The 20,323-nt window shown below is 35.2% G+C and overlaps 1 protein-coding gene across 1 annotated transcript in view; it reads left to right on the top strand.

Moving 5' to 3' along the window:
• KCNK2 (potassium two pore domain channel subfamily K member 2) overlaps positions 1–20,323 on the top strand; it is a 159,094-nt gene that overhangs the window by 63,378 nt on the left and 75,393 nt on the right. The window contains exons 4-5 of the mRNA XM_007175574.2: positions 13,119–13,279; positions 15,508–15,694. Of these exons, the coding sequence (XP_007175636.1) occupies positions 13,119–13,279; positions 15,508–15,694 (348 nt within the window). The remainder of the gene's footprint in view (positions 1–13,118; positions 13,280–15,507; positions 15,695–20,323) is intronic.

Raw genomic sequence — 20,323 nt, 5'->3', positions numbered from 1 at the left:
AAATAAAATTTGTACAAATCAATCTTTCTTTTTTCTTGTCAGTCCTGAATAAAATTAAAAGGAGTAAAAAAATTAGTATAGCAGAACCATTTAGATCTGAGCATGTCTATTAAATAAAATATAGGATATAATAAAATCCATAGGCATTTCTTTTTAATTCAACTTATTTTCTTGAACATCTGCTATGAGCAAAGCACCACACATTGTATGTAGAGGAAAGAAAAATGACTAAAACAGTGTTTTTGCTCCCAAGAAATTTGTCATCCAGAAGAGAGAAAAAAGCATGTGACCAAATGGTAAGAATTCATGTTAGGGTCATACATAATCCCTCCAAAGGAAATAGAAAGTACTATGTGTGTGGAAAGAAGGCAAGATCACAACTGGTTGAAAGGGAAAGGAATGACTCTGTGTTGAAAGTGGTGTATGGGGTGGGGTGGGGGCAGAAAGGACAGAAACGATTGCAAATGACAATTGAAGGGCCACATTTGTACCAGTTAGAAGGAGCAAACAACATAAAAAATGTAAGGAATCAGAAGAGTCTAGTTTATTTTTTTCAGTGAGTAATGATGACTCTGGTGTTACCAGAAGGTATTGATAGAACAATTGCATAACAGGGAGTTTTTGGGAAATAGGAATGGTGGTTTGCAAGTAAAGGCCTTGGAACACCTAAGGGTTTTACAAACTATGGAGTATAAAGATTGAAACAGTGCTTTAGGGAGAATGGACCGTGATGAGATGGATTTGGGTGAGAAAAGACCACAGTCTATTTTGATGCCCTGAAGTAGTGGCATTGTAACCACTGAGAAGCAGGGAAGGAGAATGGAAGGGTTGTGATGGAGAGGGGATCTGCTTCATTGCCTACAGAGCCATACGGCTTTGGGATCTGGGCTTGAGGGAGACTTGAGGACTCTGGCCCTTTGGTGACTGATTGAAATCTAACAAGATGGTGGTGAGGCCATACGTGTTGGGTCAGGGTATTGTCCCCATGACACAGAGTTCAGGAGCCTCCTCAGCACACCTGATATGGGGATGTCAGGGCTGGGGAAGGGGCAGGCTTCTATGAAAAAATGCTCCTTAAAGAAAGTCTTTATCAGACAATCCATAAGTTATTCAAGAAAAAGGTCACTAAAAAAGAGTGGCAAGACAAAGTGAATTAACATGATAGTTATCTGCTAGTCTTCCACTAAGAACAAAATCCTGAATTACTGGATGGAGGGAGATGAAATATGCTAATCTGATTATTTCAAAAGGAAAAGTACTATTCAGAAGTCAACACAATAAAGAGAAATCTCAAATCACAACCTGTGCACAGAAGAGATTTTTAAGGATAACAAGAGAGTTAGTAGAGGGATACCTTTATGAGCATCTTTCCATAACCCCACGGTTTCACGAGAGCCACAACGAACCAGCTGTTTGAAAACATTTTAGGTCCAAGCTCTAAAAGCGAATCAGGTACTCTTGAAATCCTCAACACTTGAAAAATGAGAAACTGCCTCAGTAGAATGGAGAGAGGGCTGCGGTGAGGGGCAGAGAGTAGAACGGGAGTTTCAGAAAGAATATATTTATTTAGATGTCCAATGAAAATGCACTAGGGCTACAGTGAGAACTAAAACATGGTCCCTCACAGAACTTCTAATTGCAGAACTGATGATTACAATCTAGTGAGGTAAGTCTTAGGTTAAAGGAAATGTGTACACAGGAGGGGGACCAAGCCCAATCTTGGGGGTATGTAGTGAGGGCTCAAGGAAGGCTTGTTGGAGAAATTAATTTCTAACCTAAGTAATGATGGAATTTTAGGGATCAGCCAGGTGAAGAGTGGTGGGAGGGGGAGGGTGTGCATTTGAGGTAAAGGACGAAACATAATCAGAGGGGATCAATAAGGAAGTAGTTTGGTTAATTTATTTGTATCTTTCATTTACATGGTACTTACTTTTCACATAGTGTGAATTTTTTTCTTCATAATAGTAACCAATTTGCTCAGCATTATTAATTGCATAATTATTCAATTTCTAACTTATTCATGATGCTTTAAAAAAAAAAGAATATTCTAGTCTTTCTTGTTCTTTTATGTTTTGTTACATCCCATTCTACACTAGCCCAAGCTGTTCTCTAAAGCTCTTCCATATGTCTTGATAAGATTACTTTTAGGTATTTCATATTTCCCTAAATATTGAAAATAAGGTATTTTTCCATTTCATTTAGCACATTTGAGATTGTGCTAAAACAGAATAATGCTGTTGGTTTCTGCATATTTATCATGCATTCAGCTGTTTTGCTGAGCTTTTCTCTATTCGACAATTTTCAATATTCTCCTGTATTTACAAGAAATTTAATTCCATACACAACGAATATTTGTCTTCTTTGTAATAATTATTCCTTTTATATGTTCACTGCCGTTAAACCTGCTAGAACTTTCAGAATAATAAAAAATAATAGTTGTAAAATGGATATCTTTTTCCCCGATTTTAAGGAGATTCTTCTTGTTGACCTTTAATACTAAGTATGATATTAAATGTTTTGAGATAGATATTCTTTGTCATGATAAGACAGTAATTTTCTGTTTCTAGCTTTTAAGAACTATAATAAATGGTACAAATGGTTAATCAGATTGCTTTTTAATAGCTATAGTAAGTCTTGATATCATGTAGAGCAAATCTTCCCACCTTTTTCCCCAAATATTCTTAGCTATTGGTCCTTTACTTTCTTTTATTACTTTTATAAAATTCCATCAACTTGCACTGAAAATCCTTCAAAATATTTATTGCAGTTGCCTTATACTTAACATACACTTGGTAAAGCTGATATCTGTAGCTCTCTTCATTTCTTCAGGCCTTTTATGTCATTCATTTTGTAACTTTTTAGATAATTTTATCTAGAAAATACTTATATATTAATTATTATATTTGTTCTTAGATATATTTATTAATATTGTTATTGAGATCTTTTGATTTTGTATTGCATTTGCTGGTTGGTTTTTCTGGGGGTATAGGAATGTTGTGATGTGGATGATAAAAAGCCAGACACTGGACCTAAAATACCTGGGTTTAAATCCCACCTCCCCTACTTTATTAGCTGTGTAATCTTGGGAAAATTATTTAACCTCTCTGTGCTTCAGTTACTCCATTTGAAAAATGAGAATAGGAGTACATATGTTATTTGGTTATTGTGAGAAGTAAACAAATCAATATGTTTAATTGATTGTAAGAGTGCCTGGCACATAATAAGCACATATGAGTATTTATTATTATTGGGTTGTTGTTTTCTTGACTTTGAATCCAGTATACCTGTTCTTGGCTTTATTACATAGACAAGCATGTTGTACAAAAAATAGTAATAGCTTCAACTTGTACTTTCTCATTTTATACCTTTTTTCCCCTAATTCTATAGCATTGACTCACAATACAATATAGTGGAGAAGTCATAATGATGATGTATTTTTCATGTTCCTGATCTTAAACCCAATGCCTGGAAGTTTCACCTTAAGTATATGTTGGCTCTTAGTTTTTTGATTAAAAACCGGGTTGAGGACTTCTGTGGCGGCTCAGTGGTTAAGACTTCATGCTTCCACTGCAGGGGGCGCAGGTTCGATCCCTAGTCGGGGAACTAAGATCCCGTATGCTGCGTGGTGTGGCCAAAAAATAAATGAGTTTAAAAACAAAAACCAGGTTAATAAATTTCCTTCCGTTTCTAGTTTCTAGGTCTGTTTTAGAGTGATCAATTTTATCAAATGCTTTTCTGCATCCTTATACCTATGAGGCCTTCGAGGTTACACTAGACCCCTATAATCAGACCCTGGCAGGTCCTACCACTGTCCCCTGTCATTCAAGCCTCACCTGCCTCCTCAGTCTCCCTCACATGTGCCAGGCTCACTTCTGCCTCAGGTCCTTTGCACCAGCTCATTCCTCTCTTCCCCCGGATATTTCCATGGACCTCTCCCTTCACCTCTTTCAAATCTTTCCTCAACTGTCACCTTCTCCGTGGAGCCCACTCTGACTACACCATTTAAAATTACAATCCTACATGCCATATTCCTAATAACTCCCATTCTTTTCTATTTGTTATACCATGCAATGACTTCTAACAATTACAATTTATTCTGTTTATTTTCTTTACTGTCTAAAACCAGAGTAGCTCCATTTGAACAAAGAAGACTTTCTTCTTTTGTTCACTTATTGTATTTATAATGATTAACGCATTGCAGTCAATAAATATTACTTGAATAAGTTGAATGAGTGAATCTGTTGAGATTGTCCTATTGTTTTCCCTTTCAATCTGCAAATGTGGTATATTGCTTTAGCTGCTTTTCTGATGTTGAATGAATGTAGGTTTGTCACTTTCTTATAATTTTGTCAGCTTTTGCTTAACAGTTTATGAAGTTACGGTATTTGGCACATACAGAATCATGATTACTATAACATCTCTACTATTAGAGTACATAGTCACTCTCATTATTACTAGAAATATGTGTAGCCTTTAAATCTATTTGATCGATATTAATATTGCTATGCTGATTTTCTTTGAATAAGAATTTGCTAACAAATCTTTTTCTATCCCTTTGTTTTTATCTGAACTGTGATATTTTTATAAACTCTAATAATCCCTGTCTTTGCCTTTAGTCTATTTACATAAATTGTGATTGTTGATATATTTGGGTTTTCTTCTATTCGTGTTATTTTATGTCATCCTCTTTCTTTGTTTCTTCTTTCCCTATTTTTCTACCTTTTGTTGTATTGATAGTGGTTGCTATTATTCTTTAACACATTTTTAACTAATACTTTTAATTCTATATGTTAGCCAAACAACAGTTAACTTACTTATTGAACCTCTATTTTCCCATCCATTGTGTTTACTGTTGTCCATTGTTTACTTTTAGTGTTTGCATGTGTGTGTTTCTGTGTGTGCACATGTTTTGCAGTTAGTAGTTGACTAAATTTTTTACTTTTTTTTCCCATTTCTCTGCCCACTTTTGTTTCTCCTATGCTATGTTTTCCTGCTAGGCTCCTTTCTTTTTTCTGAAGTATATAATTTCTCAAGCACACCTAGATAGTTATTTTAGTAGGAGTTCCCTGGATGGTAAGGTTTCTTGGATTTTGTATGTCTGAAAATTGCTAAAATAGGTCCCTCATTATTTTTTGATAGTTTAGCTAAATAGAAATTTTCAGGATGATGGTTATGTTTTATCAGCACTTTGAACATGTTACTCCATTATTTTACAATGACTATTATTGCTCATGTATTGTTCCTTTTTTTTTTTTTTTTTTTTTATTAATTTATTTATTTTTGGCTGTGTTGGGTCTTCGTTTCTGTGCGAGGGCTTTCTCTAGTTGCGGCGAGCGGGGGCCACTCTTCATCGCGGTGCGCGGGCCTCTCACTGTCATGGCCTCTCCCGTTGTGGAGCACAGGCTCCAGACGCGCAGGCTCAGTAGCTGTGGCTCACGGGCTTAGTTGCTCCGCGGCATGTGGGATCTTCCCAGACCAGGGCTTGAACCCGTGTCCCCTGCATTGGCAGGCAGACTCCCAACCACTGCGCCACCAGGGAAGCCCAATCCTTTTTAAGTAATCTTTTCCCTCCTTCTAGCTGATAGCTTTTTGGATTTTATCTTGATTCCTGTATTCTTTGGTTTCTCTATTATGTGGCTGATAGCTTTTTGGATTTTATCTTGATTCCTATATTCTTTGGTTTCTCTATTACATGTCTAGGTGTGGATTTTACATTTATTTACCATGTTCAATACTGAGTGCACTTTCAACATGGATCCACAGATATTCAATTCTTGAAAATTCTCAGTTTAAATACTGTTTCTGTCTTAGTCATTCCATTTTCTTCTTCTGGACTTACATGATTGTAATTCTCATGTCTCTGTCTCTAAAGGCCTCCTTCATGTTTTTAATTTTCTGTCTCTAAAGGCCTCCTTCATGTTTTTAAGTCCCCTTTCCTTTCTGAGTTGGGTTCTTTATGAATTATTCAACATCACCTTCAAATTCATTAATTCTTTCTTCACCTCTATCAGTCTATTTCATCTATTTTATTTCTTTAAAAATTAGTATGTTTCATTTCCAAGATTTCTTACACATCCCCTTTCTTATCTGTCTATTCATATCTTTATACCTTTTTATTGCATAATTTCACTAAAAATTTTGTTTTTATCTCTGGATATTCTAATATACCTCTTTCAAAATTTAAGTTCAGACTGTCCCATGAAATTATTCTCATTTAGATAAATTACTGCTTTAGTGGTTGTTTGTGTTTTTGCTTCTTAGCATTTGCATTATTCATAGACTTTTGTTTAGAGGCTTATGTTGAGTGGTTTATATTCTACTCTTTTTCACTCTCCTTTTACTTCTCACTCTATTTATCTACGGGGTCCTTGCAGAATTTCCTGACACATGACATTAACATTTTATGTCTCAGTATAGACTATTTCAAGGCTTTTCTTGGGTCTGTCCTACTACCAGTGCTTAAATGCTGCATATTGAGAGTACCTGTGGCCTCTGAGTAGATTTAGTATTTGAATAGACCTAGCTTAGCCACTTCCTAGCTGGCTTGCTCTTATATTACAGAGATCCAAGTAAAATATGGGACCAAACTTGCGCTAACCCAGCATAAGTGCAGTGTTTTAATGGGAGTATTCCTCACACACACATTGCTATTTTTGGTTTTCAGTGTAGCAAATCTTTGTCTATTTGTGTACCTTCATTAATGTTTAAAGAAAAGTTGGTAGATATCGTATTTAGGTGATTTTATTCATAACTTGGAATTTTTTGAAGCAGTGCTTTCTTCATTTTTGTGTCTGCAGTATCTTGCACAGTGTTTGGCATGTAATATTTATTGAATACTTTTTCATCAAACAGAATTAAATCATACTCATTGCTGTGGTGATATTTGATTTCTGTGTAGAGCTTGCTACCTTATGATATAAAATTGATCAAAAGTAAAATAATAGTAATGCATTTTTTCTTATCTAAATTTCTTCTCCGTGAGATTGGGGTAATAGAACCTACTTCCTAAATTTTTGGTCAGAATTACTTAGGTGTGTATTTTAAGCTGGATTTAACTTTAGAATGGACTATATGAATGCAATTTCAATTTATTGTTGCTTTTATCCTTGCTGTTGTCAGTAAATGTAATCATAAACTACTGTTTCCACATTGGAAGCTGACTAAGAGATTAAAGATCTGCATGAACTGCCTATTAGTCAAATAGTGCTCTTAAATCTAGAGTATGTGTGCTGCAGCCAACAAGTCTAAACAGTTTAACTATGTTACTTAATTTCAGGCAGTCTGAGGCAGAGGGTAGAAAGGCTGCTATTATCCAATAGTGTTGCTTATTACAGGTTTAGTCTGACGTTTTTCAGTAGAAGTGAACTTGTTTGTGAAAGTTGGCCACTTGACTGTCTTTCAGTAAATATTCCAAGTACTCATAACCAATAATGTATTTGGGGTTTATCAATGTATCATTATGGATATTTGATATTTCCCAGTAACAGGTATATTTGTAAGTAACAATCCAAGGTCTACATATTAAGGCTGGAGACGAAAGGCAGAAGTCTGAATTTGAACATCTCAGATCACAAATGCAGACATGATAGGTTCAGGACAACTTCAGCCCTGCAAGTGAAGTGAAAATTTGCCTGTTTGATCAAGAAGAGCCCTGGTAGGACCAGTAGCAGAGGCGATTGGGTCTTTTCTGCACTGCCTCTCGATAAAAACACTTTGCCTCTACATAGAATTTGTGTTCTTCTTTTGACATAGAGCATTGTTATATTGTTGTGTAGTTGTATTTATCCTTCATTTCTTTATGGTTCTGTCCTAGGAGTTATATTTAGAGAATCATTCTCCTGTCCTTTCATGTACATTTTATGGTCACGTTTTCTTTATATTTGATTATTTAATCTATCTGGTAGTATTTAGTGTATACCATGAGGCAAGGACATAATTTATTTCTAATTGGCTTACTATTTACCCCATCATTGTTTACTTAATAATCAATTCTAATTGATTCTCTAACTCTACATTGATATGAAATGTCATATTTATCAAACAGTACATTCAGTTATATGCTGGGTCTTTTCTATGCTTTCTGTTGTTTTCATTCATTAATTTTCCACAGTTTTAATTATTAAAACTATAGATAATGTAGTTTTAATTTGGAAGTAAATTTTGCCTCATATTAGTCATGCTTTTAAATATTTATTGACTGTTATTGTTAATTTTATTCCAGATGAATTTTAGGATCATTTCATTAGGTTGTAAAAATTTTTTAAACTATGGAATTTTGATTGCAAAGATAGTAAATTTAGTAACTAGTGGGAGAGAAATTTAGTTTTTTTATGAGTTCTCATACAGAAACATTGTATTTCTCTGTATGCTTTTATTTTTCTCTACCCTCTTTCTAAAGTTTTGTGAATTTTTTAGGTTTATATGTCAGTCAACCAGTCAAGAAGTATTTCTTGATTGTCAATTAATACACTAGTTAATAAGCCAGTAAGGTTTTGGAATTATAGTTTTAACATATAAGTAAACAATAAATCAATCTCTACACTCATGGGACTCATAGTCAAGTGAGGAATATAGATATTAAATCAATTGTTGCAAATAATTAAATAATTGCAAGTGTGCACAGTGCTTGAAGGGGTATTATTTATTTGTAGTATTAATAAATTCTGGCAGAAAAGTGACCTGTCCACTTGGGGCTGTTCAGATGGGGTGACATATATGGGCCTCCTGCTAGGTAATCCACTTACAATGGACCTGCAATAGCTTTCCATGGAAAGCCCTTCCCTTAAAGTGATGTGAAGACGAGATTATAGCTATTCTGGTGCTGTATTTATATAAATGTCAGGGGTTGGCCTACAGGCTTCCATCCAGATGTCTAGCACAGACTATGTACGGTCTCTCAAATTTGACTCTGTCTTATTCTGTAGTGTATTGGTCAATATTAGGTAGCTGGGGGCGGGGGGGAGCCCTAAACTGTAGCGCTTGCCAATTTCTGAGGTGTAAGTATTCCTACTACAGTTGATTTCAAACTATCAATGTGAAGTCAGCTGACTTGCAGAATTCCTGAGAATTTAACCACTGATCTCTCAAGACAGCTTCAGGGTATCTTTGAAACCCCCTCCTCCTCGCAGGTCCTATCCTCTGGTGTCTGCCTCACCCCGCCTCCTCCAAGGTCAGGCGCCATCCATCTTCAGTCTTGTCTGTTCCATTAAGCTCTTTGGAAGCTGGATTGACCGTCTCTCTTATAACTTTCTTGCCACGCATATGCGATGCTATAAACTGACAGCTGCTCTCCTCAGGCAAAGCATTTTGAGTGTGAACACCTTAATTTAGGAGTTAAAAGAAAATAAAATTTAATATTGTTTCTTTTCCATTTTCTTCTTGCCAAAACAGTCTGTTTCACCCTGAGGCAAGGAAGGTGCTGCTGACTAACCACGGGGAAGGGTCAGGAAGTCCAGACAACCACTAAGATTAATATTTTAAAAGCTTGGCATACTGTATGGCTTAGAGTCAATGGACACTTTTTGTAAGTCCATTAATAATATAAAGTCATTTAACCAGGGTCTGTTCTTGGGTTAGACCCTGTGGTGTATCCGTGGAGAGAAGACCACTCTTATTTTATGTAGGGAAGAGGAGAAAACGTGAGGAACATCCCCTTAACAACCACGTGATCCTCTCACCTGGGCAGATGTTTAGGGTGTCGTTGGCATGCCCTTTATGTCAGAAAATGGCTAGGTGACTTTGTGTGTGTGCACTGGGTGACTGTGTGAGGGCAGCGACCTCTGAGGCACAGATTCAGCTGGAGAGCTCAGCGTAACGGTGTCGAGAGAAACATTTGGAAGGTGAAGCAGGAAGAGACTCAGAGAAGAATCATATCAGGATCCTTCAACCCTACTCCCTTCATTCTCCCTTCTGCTAATTTTGGAGATGATAAAGAGGAAGTACAGAGATGCCACAAGGAACTGGTCTCTGTTTTTTGATCCATGAAAGGTGATTAGCTTTCCTTACATCTAGAATTCTTTGGATTTGGGGCCATTTCATTTGTGATATAAACAGACTTTCTGAGGAAATCCTCTGTCCCCTTTTCTGAAGATGTTCCAGTGGCTTCTGGGCCAAATCTGAGTCAGTGATGGATGAAAAGTTGGAGCCCTTTTTTCCTATGCCCTTTTAACTTGTGTGGGGCAGATCAAATTGAGCCCTCTGATACTTAGGCTTTTATTTTTTAAACAAACTGCAGAGCCTATTTATAGCAGTGCCACAGTCAGTATTTAAAAAAACGTTGTATCTTTTCTTTTTGATCCTTGACCCTTTCTGGAAGTAGGTTACTTCTTATGGACATAACTTTGAAGACATTCGTCCTCTTATGCAAAAAGATAAAATGGGATGGTATGGGATAATTCAGATGCCTGCCCTACTTCAGGTCACATGGTTATTCATCTGGAGAGGCAATAAAATAGTGTTGGATCTTAGCAGGACTCTCTGGAATAATCAGAGAACCCAGGTCAAAACAGTCCACACTGGGGGCTTCCCTGGTGGCGCAGTGGTTGAGAATCTGCCTGCCAATGCAGGGGACATGGGTTCGAGCCCTGGTCTGGGAAGATCCCACATGCCGCGGAGCAACTAGGCCCGTGAGCCACAACTACTGAGCCTGCGCGTCTGCAGCCTGTGCTCCGCAACAAGAGAGGCCGCGATAGTGAGAGGCCCGCGCACCACGATGAAGAGTGGCCCCCGCTTGCCACAACTAGAGAAAGCCCTCGCACAGAAACGAAGACCCAACACAGCCAAAAATAAATAAATAAATAAATTAATTAATTAAAAAAAAAAAACAGTCCACACTGCTGATTTAGCAAGGCTCTCTTGTTATTGGTATTCTGCTTATTGATGCTAGAATAGAGGACAGGGTTGAAATTGTTGAGTTCCATCTTGGATAGTGTACAGAAATGGTGCACCGTCCCAAATAGTCCAGTTTAAGCATTCTGTGTAACCTTTGTGATGGGCTTTTTCTTCTTCAAGTTACCTTGATACAAGACTTCTCGGCCTTTTCCACACTTGCCCTGGATGGACCTTTGTACATATTGCCCTGATGTTCAGTGTTCCAAGGCATTAGTAGATAAGAGCAGATGGAAGGTAAATGAGTTAAATGTGTAGACAGCTTACATCATGTTCCCCAAGCAGTCAGCAGGTCTGAGAAGCAGAAAGGCAGCTGTGAACTGGAGGCTGCCATGAGGAGTTAGGAAACCCTGCTGTCAAGTTCTGTGAGGTGCACATCTATGTGAAAGGCCAATCAGATGCCAGCCCCCTTCTTTCCGGCCAACACTACTTGAACCACACTCCTTTGAAGAGAATCTTACATGCACCACCAGATCAACCACGATTCTCACTGAGGCTGGGAAATACATTTCAGCCACAAAAACTAACCAAACTACTATTATACTGTGCTTACAAGTATGAAAATATGACCAGGAATTCTCAGACACTTGAAGAAAGTCACCTAAATAAAGGAAGTATAGGATTTCTCTCAAGGAATAGAGTTAATATATGGTACAACATTGTTAAAACAAAGAAATGAATGTAATTATTATTTTCATGGCATAAGAACCGACTAAAGAAAACAGGCAATGTTCTTGAAAATTAGATGCATTTGAAAAAACCCACAACCCTCAATAGATGAATTGACTAGCAATGAATACCAAATTGACTGAGTAGGAAGAAGAAAAAGATGGAAATATTATGGGGAGAAAAATGTATGCGCTAAAATGACCAAATATTAGCCCATCCCCTCCTCCTCCAGGGCAAGTTTTGTGAGGGAACCACATTAGGACTGGATTTGGGGGGATGATATGAATCCCTTTGATAATATATGCCCTTTTTGTTTCCAACAAATAGAACATCCAGATTATTTTCAAAAAACAATGAAACAGGGCTTCCCTGGTGGCGCAGTGGTTGAGAGTCTGCCTGCCAATGCAGGGGACACGGGTTCGAGCCCTGGTCTGGGAAGATCCCACATGCTGCGGAGCAACTGGGCCCGTGAGCCACAATTACTGAGCCTGTGCGTCTGGAGCCTGTGCTCCGCAACAAGAGAGGCCGTGATAGTGAGAGGCCCGCGCACCGCGATGAAGAGTGGCCCCCACTTGCCACAACTAGAGAAAGCCCTCGCACAGGAACGAAGACCCAACACAGCCATAAATAAATAAATAAATAAAATAAAAAAATTAAAAAAAAAAACAAAACAATGAAACAAATACAAAAATTGGCCATTATAAGGCCACAAAGAAAATCTCAATAGATTGCAAAAAGTAAAAATCATACAGGCCATACTCTTTGACAATAATAGTCATAAAACTAGAAAGTAGCAACAAAATGCCAATCTTAAAATCCCGATCCACATTCTTGAGTAAAAGAGGAAATTAAAACTAAAATTCCAGGTTAATTTAATGTGAAAGACAATGAGAGGATTACGTATCAAAAAAGATACTCTATGTACTTCTAGAGAACATGCGTTCTTTACCTCAAACATGTTTGTAGACATTGCTTTTGTTCTTAAAAAGGGGGGGAATAAAGTTGAGCTGATTTAATCATAACAAGTAGAGCCATCCTTGCACAAAATTGAAAAGCCTTCAGAATCCTCAGAACTTTAAAAAGGTTTGATAATTTTAAGTTTTTATTTATTGCTTTTTGGTAGGTACTTGAATGGAAACAAAATTTAAAAGTTGTTATTAAACTTTAAACTAAATAATTTAAGCATATTTGAATACTCTTAAATGAAGGCAATACACTCTTAGTAAATGACAACGAAAACTTTGTAGTCAACAGGATTAGCAGTATAGAGAGGTAGAGGTAAATTTAATGAAAACATTGACTTTATTACATGTGTTACTCCCTCAGTTTTCATCATCTAGTTTAATTGGAGCATTAGCTATATTTTGTAGATTGTTAAAATATTTGTTTATAAGAGGATTTTACATTAAAAGCTTATGTGGTATAAAGAGATTCTTAATTAGTTGAAATCTAGGATTGATATCTTATAATATTTGGGAATTTCTGAATCAATCTTGAGGTCATATGTTTTAAACTATTACTCATTTATAAACAGCTGAATTCTTCTTCTTTGTGTTTTTTAGGATTTGGAAACATCTCACCACGCACAGAAGGGGGAAAAATATTCTGTATCATCTATGCCTTACTGGGAATTCCCCTCTTTGGTTTTCTGTTGGCTGGAGTTGGAGATCAACTAGGAACCATATTTGGAAAAGGAATTGCAAAAGTGGAAGATACATTTATTGTGAGTACAATAGCTTTTTAACTACATATGTTAATCATTTAAATTTTAAAAATATTATAACTTTTCTCTTCACCTCAGATACAGTTAGACGTTCAGTTACTGGGTTTTCTATAACAATTTATATGTACCTCTATTTGTAAGTAACTCACTGTATAGTTATTTTTATACTTCTTCAAATGAAGAATTTTTATACTTTCTCATTAATGAATGAGAAAAAGCAAAATATATGGAAAAGAAGTAGAAATCTGGCAGTCCTGGGTTCAAATTCCAGATGTATTGTCTCCTAGCTATATTCACTTAAGCTAGTTATTTTACCCTTAAATCTCCATTTTGCCATTTATATAATGTGAACAATGGTACTGATGATGAGGCATTACTCTGAGAGTTAGAGATATTATAAGTGAAAGCCTAACATAGCTAGTAAACTTCAAATAGCCCTTTTGTGAAGGATCAAATAATACATAGCAAACACGATAAAGGGGATCATATAACTTAATTTAGTAATGTTATTGATAGAGATTTAACTAAGGGATGTAATTTAGTAGAACCAAAAGTGATACACATGAAGATGTTCATGGGTATATTATATTCAATAGAAAAAATGAAAATGCTCTAATTAGATTTTAAATGAAAAATAATATCATGATGACAGGCTTCTACTCTTGAAAAAAAATTATGAATAAAGAAAATAATTGTGTTAGAGACTGAGATTATAAATGGTTTGTTAGTACTGTCACTACTATTACATTTTATTTATTATTCAATAATTTATCTTTTCATAAAAAAATCGACAAAGTATTTAACTCTATTGATGAAATAAGACCACTGAGTATTAGTTTTTCAATTTAAATTATAACTCCAGTTTTAGCATTAGATATGTTTCATATTAAGTTCAAAGTTCATTCTCAAATATTTTTACTGTTAGAGTAAAGAAGGCATGGTTCTTCCAAACTAGCTGTTTTATCCTTTTTTGGGTGTTATACTTTTCTTATATTGATATTAAAAGTATCTTGTATTACATTAACTTAGAGGGTAGGTTAGTGGCATGAACTTGATAATGCTGAATTGTTCTTCATTCATTCATTCAACAGATGTTTGAGTGACTACAGGATGCTGGAGAATGTTTTTCATGCTGTATCCACATCAGTGCATAAAATAAATCCCATGCTCTGGTAGTGAATACATCCCAGTAGTCAAGATTCAACATTTAGTACTAAGCTCTGTTCTGAGAACTTTACAAACATGAATTCATTTAACTCTCATGTATATGATAAGGGTGATAGACTAGAGAAACTTTTATTTCCACTTTCCATTTGATGGTTTTATAGATCTTTATCTCTAGAAAATGTTCAAGCTCTAAAATTCAGTGATTTTTATATGGTGGGGATGTGACGTATAATTGTCATGGTAGATAAGACAGATCCAGGGAGATGAAATATATAGTGATAATGACAAAAAGAGATATGGAGGTAAATGGCTGTATGTACATACTTCACTTACTATGTTATGCTGTAGAGATTTCTGAGAAGGGAAGGAGTGAAAAAATATGGGTCCTCTGAGGGCAGCTGTAGCTTAGGGGTGCTGAAGACTTATCCTTGCCTGCATACCATGTCTGGTATATTTAGTTGTACAGCTTAAGGCCATAGAACAGAGAGGTAGTTCATCTGGTTCACATGGGAATCAACTGTGGACTTTAAGTCTGTTAGTATTTCACTTTAACCAATTGAAGAATGATAGGAAAATGTGGTAGGAGTGAGAGGGAAAAGTCTTCATGAAATTAATAATTTTATCAATTATCAACAGTAGATATTTAATTCATGGTTTAGTTTTCTCCATTTCATATATTTCTAGATTATCTTTGGCATGCAATGAGTGGTATGCCTATAGAATAGAAATATTTCAAAAGTAGTTCGGGTAAACAAAGAACAATGTAAATCTGAAATTTTATTCTCAGAGCAAATGTAATTTACTTTAGAAAGTAATTTACCTGTTGTAAAGCTATGTAAGGGTAAAGTAGCATCATTATTAGCATTGGTTGTTTTCAGTTATTCATGTTATATCCAATATTTGTAAGTAAAGACAATTAAAATTAATTATAAGAGGGAATAAAATACCATTCTCATTTACTAATTTGCTAATAACAGTGTATTGATATATAGGTCAACTTCACAGGTACATTGATAATCTATCTCAATCGATTTCTCCCTCTCTCTCTCTCTCATCCTTAGAAGTGGAATGTTAGTCAAACCAAGATTCGAATCATCTCAACAATCATATTTATACTGTTTGGCTGTGTACTCTTTGTTGCTCTGCCTGCAATCATATTCAAGCACATAGAAGGCTGGAGTGCCCTGGACGCCATTTATTTTGTGGTTATCACTTTAACAACCATTGGCTTTGGCGACTACGTTGCAGGTAAGTTTTTGCTGGAACTGACACTGCTCTCCTAACCCTTCTCCTTTAGTTAGACTTTTCTCTTGGGTTTGCAGGACAACACAGTGACTGTCTTTGTTTCCCAGGGCTGTCATAACAAAGTACCACAAACTGGGTGGCTTTAAACTAAAGAAAGTCATTCTCTCATAGAAGTTCAAAATCAAGATGCCAGCAGGGGCAGGATCCTTCTGAGACTGGTAGAATCCTTCCTTGCTTCTTCCCCGCTTCTGGAGGAGGAGACCATCAGTCCTTGCTGGTCCTTGGCTTGCAGCTGCGTCATTCCCATCTCTGCTTCTGTCATCACATGGCATTCTCCCTGTGTTCCTGTCGCTGTGCCCAAATTTCCCTCTTCTTATAAAGACACCAGTCATATTGAATGAAAAGCCCACTCTACTCCAGTATGAATTCATCTTAACTAATTACATCTGCAAGGGCCTTATTTCCAAATAAGGTCATGTTCCAAGGTACCAGGGACTTCGACCCATATTTTTGGAAAACACAATTTCATCCATAACAGTGAGAGAGCCAAAAAAAAAAAAGGGGGGGGGGGAGTCATTCCATGACAGTGAAGGTAAGCAAAAAGGTACAGTTGAATATTTATTTTTCATTCTATGAAAGAAATTTAAATTGCTGGTTGTTCAGAATTTATAGTCCCACCCTAATTTCAGAAACCATTTATCTGCCTCTTATTTATTTATTTTTTAGTGGTACAAGAATTCAAGTTTAAACCATCTTCGCTCTTTTTACTAGGCCTTTTCATGTCTTAGTTTTTTTTCCCCAGTTTTATTGAGAAATAATTGACATACATCACTGCATAGGTTTAAGGTGTACAGCAGGATGGTTTGATCATGAAATGAAATGATTACCATAATAGATTCAGGTAACATCCATTCTTCTAATGCAGTCTGCCTTGATCTCTGGGGTGCCGAGGGTGCTTCAGCCTCACTTCCATGTCCTAGGATTCTGTCAGTGGTGTCTTGTCCTCGAATAGTTGTTAGTTGTTCTTCTCATGAGGGGGAGCAAAGTCAGGAACAAGCTATATCACCATCTTGGTGACATCACTCTCTTATGCTTTAGTTTTAGAAACACGTGCAAACTTTAGAAGATGTTCTTAGCTACTTAAAACCTTCTTCTCTAAGATATTTCTCTCCTTTAATTTTCAATTCTAATGTCAATGTTCTGACCTTTTTAATATTTTGTCCACATTTTTAAATATATGGTTTTTAAAATATTTCTCCTTCTCTATATATGTTATTTCAGTTGCTGTTTGCTTTATTGTTGTATCTCTTAGGTCTTACATTCCTGCCAGTTCACCTCTCTCTTTTCTGGTTATGTTATCTAATTATTATTACTGTTCTAACTCCAATATTAAACAAATTATGGTAATAGTGGTAAAAGTAATATAATAATGCTCTAACATGAATCAGTTTGACCAGCTCCTGAAAATCTAAACCATTCTTTTTTAAAAAAAAGAAAATCAGTTTGAAGTGTTTGAAAAACATGCTAATAAACATTATAGTAGAAATGTGCTATTAAACTTCCCGGAATAAACTCACTAGGCTAATTCAGTTTTGAGGGTTTTATACTTTCTGGTTGTTTACTGTTCTTTCTTGACTCAAACTTCTTACTTAAATATTATCAGAAAAGAAAGTATGTTGTGTAGTTTTATAAAAATCTCAGAGAAGGCATCTGTTTTTATTATTTGTTAATTACAGTTTAACCTGGCAAAGCCCTTCTTTCTGGGGAATGTATAATACCCTTGAAGATGGGGATATTTTTACAAGCAAAGCTTTGCTTTGGGTCAAAAACACTACGTACACATCTCTGTGCTGGATGGAGGCCCTGAGAAAGGAGGGTACATCATGCTGATGGAGATTTTTTTTTTTTTTTTTTTTTTTCCACACACACACACTGTATTTTATTTTTACAAGAGATAGATAGACTGACACCAAGCATTGTACATGGATGACCACAACAAAAGCAACAATGATTGCAATTACCAAACATGAAACACACTTATACTATGTCATAACATTGACATTCAGTCCAGTAATCCTCCACTGTAACAGCTCCTTTACTTTGCAGTGAAAATTGATTTGTATATTCTTTTCCTCTGAGTCCTTGTGGGATTTTTTTTTTTTTAATTCAGACAGAAAGTCACAAAAATTATACTCATCCTCATCAGTTCACTCAGTCCCATGTAATTAATTTCTTTTTTTTCATCTTGATCTTTTGTTAGCACTTTTATGGGTTCATCAGTTTTTCATTAGAGTTCTGAAAATGCTTATTCATTCAGTTCAGCAGTACAGTCAGTTACCAGAAACCTGTACTTGTCAGAGTCTTTTCCATGAATTTCTTGAAGATGAAACTCTTTTATAGGAACATATTTGCAAAATCATCAGAGTACACCCAGAACTGTCTGTAAATGACAAAAGACTTAAAAATGACCATGGTTAAAGATTTGATGAAAGTTCATAATAATGCAGTTGACAAGAAAATTAGTTATTTCTGAGATATACATTTTAAAGTAATAACTAGGATTATTACTTATAACATTATACCAGAACATATAAGATTTTTAGACGTTTCCTGTAATGTCTGAAACATTTATATTAACATATTTCCATACATATTTCCATACAAATACAAATATGATTTTTAGAAATTTCATGTAATGTCTGAAACATTTATATTAACATATTTCCATACATATTTCCATACAAATACAAATATAAGATTTTTAGAAATTTCATGTAATGTCTGAAACATTTATATTAACATATTTCCATACATATTTCCATACAAATACAAATATAAGATTTTTAGAAATTTCATGTAATGTCTGAAACATTTATATTAACATATTTCCATACATATTTCCATACAAATACAAATATAAGATTTTTAGAAATTTCATGTAATGTCTGAAACATTTATATTAACATATTTCCATACATATTTCCATACAAATACAAATATAAGATTTTTAGAAATTTCATGTAATGTCTGAAACATTTATATTAACATATTTCCATACATATTTCCATACAAATACAAATATAAGATTTTTAGAAATTTCATGTAATGTCTGAAACATTTATATTAACATATTTCCATACATATTTCCATACAAATACAAATATAAGATTTTTAGAAATTTCATGTAATGTCTGAAACATTTATATTAACATATCTCCATACATATTTCCATACAAATACAAATATAAGATTTTTAGAAATTTCATGTAATGTCTGAAACATTTATATTAACATATCTCCATACATATTTCCATACAAATACAAATATAAGATTTTTAGAAATTTCATGTAATGTCTGAAACATTTATATTAACATATTTCCATACATATTTCCATACAAATACAAATATAAGATTTTTAGAAATTTCATGTACTGTCTGAAACATTTATATTAACATATTTCCATACATATTTCCATACAAATACAAATATAAGATTTTTAGAAATTTCATGTAATGTCTGAAACATTTATATTAACATATTTCCATACAAATAACCCAATGAAAGTTTAGTATTAGTTGTTTTGTTTGTTTTTTTATACTGCAGGTTCTTATTAGGCATCAGTTTTATACACATCAGTGTATACATGTCAATCCCAATCGCCCAATTCAGCACATCACCATCCCCACCTCATCGCAGTTTTCCCCCCTTGGTGTCCATATGTCCATTCTCTACATCTGTGTCTCAACTTCTGCCCTGCAAACTGGCTCATCTGTACCATTTTTCTACGTTCCACATACATGCATTAACATACGATATTTGTTTTTCTCTTTCTGACTTACTTCACTCTGTATGACAGTCTCTAGATCCATCCACTTCTCAACAAATGACTCAATTTCGTTCCTTTTTATGGCTGAATAATATTCCATCGTATATATGTACCACAACTTCTTTATCCATTCGTCTGTTGATGGGCATTTAGGTTGCTTCCATGACCTGGCTATTGTAAATAGTGCTGCAATGAACATTCGGGTGCACGTGTCTTTTTGAATTACGGTTTTCTCTGGGTATATGCCCAGTAGTGGGATTGCTGGGTCATATGGTAATTCTATTTTTAGTTTTTTAAGGAACCTCCATATTGTTCTCCATAGTGGCTGTATCAATTTACATTCCCACCAACAGTGCAAGAGGGTTCCCTTTTCTCCACACCCTCTCCAGCATTTGTTGTTTGTAGATTTTCTGATGATGCCCATTCTAACAGGAGTGAGGTGATACCTCATTGTAGTTTTGATTTGCATTTCTCTAATAATTAGTGATGTTGAGCATCTTTTCATGTGCTTCGTGGCCGTCTGTATGTCTTCTTTGGAGAAATGTCTATTTAGGTCTTCTGCCCATTTTTGGATTGGGGTGTTTGTTTCTTTGATATTGAGCTGAATGAGCTGTTTATATATTTTGGAGATTAATTCTTTGTCCGTTGATTCATTTGCAAATATTTTCTCCCATTCTGAGGGTTGTCTTTTCGTCTTGTTTATGGTTTCCTTTGCTGTGCAAAAGCTTTGAAGTTTCATTAGGTCCCACTTGTTTATTTTTGTTTTTATTTCCATTACTCTAGGAGGTGGATCGAAAAAGATC

Source organism: Balaenoptera acutorostrata, chromosome 1, assembly GCF_949987535.1.
Source record: "Balaenoptera acutorostrata chromosome 1, mBalAcu1.1, whole genome shotgun sequence".
Taxonomy (NCBI): domain Eukaryota; kingdom Metazoa; phylum Chordata; class Mammalia; order Artiodactyla; family Balaenopteridae; genus Balaenoptera; species Balaenoptera acutorostrata.
Note: the sequence above shows the minus strand (reverse complement) of the source record. Positions and strands in the feature narration are given on the sequence as shown.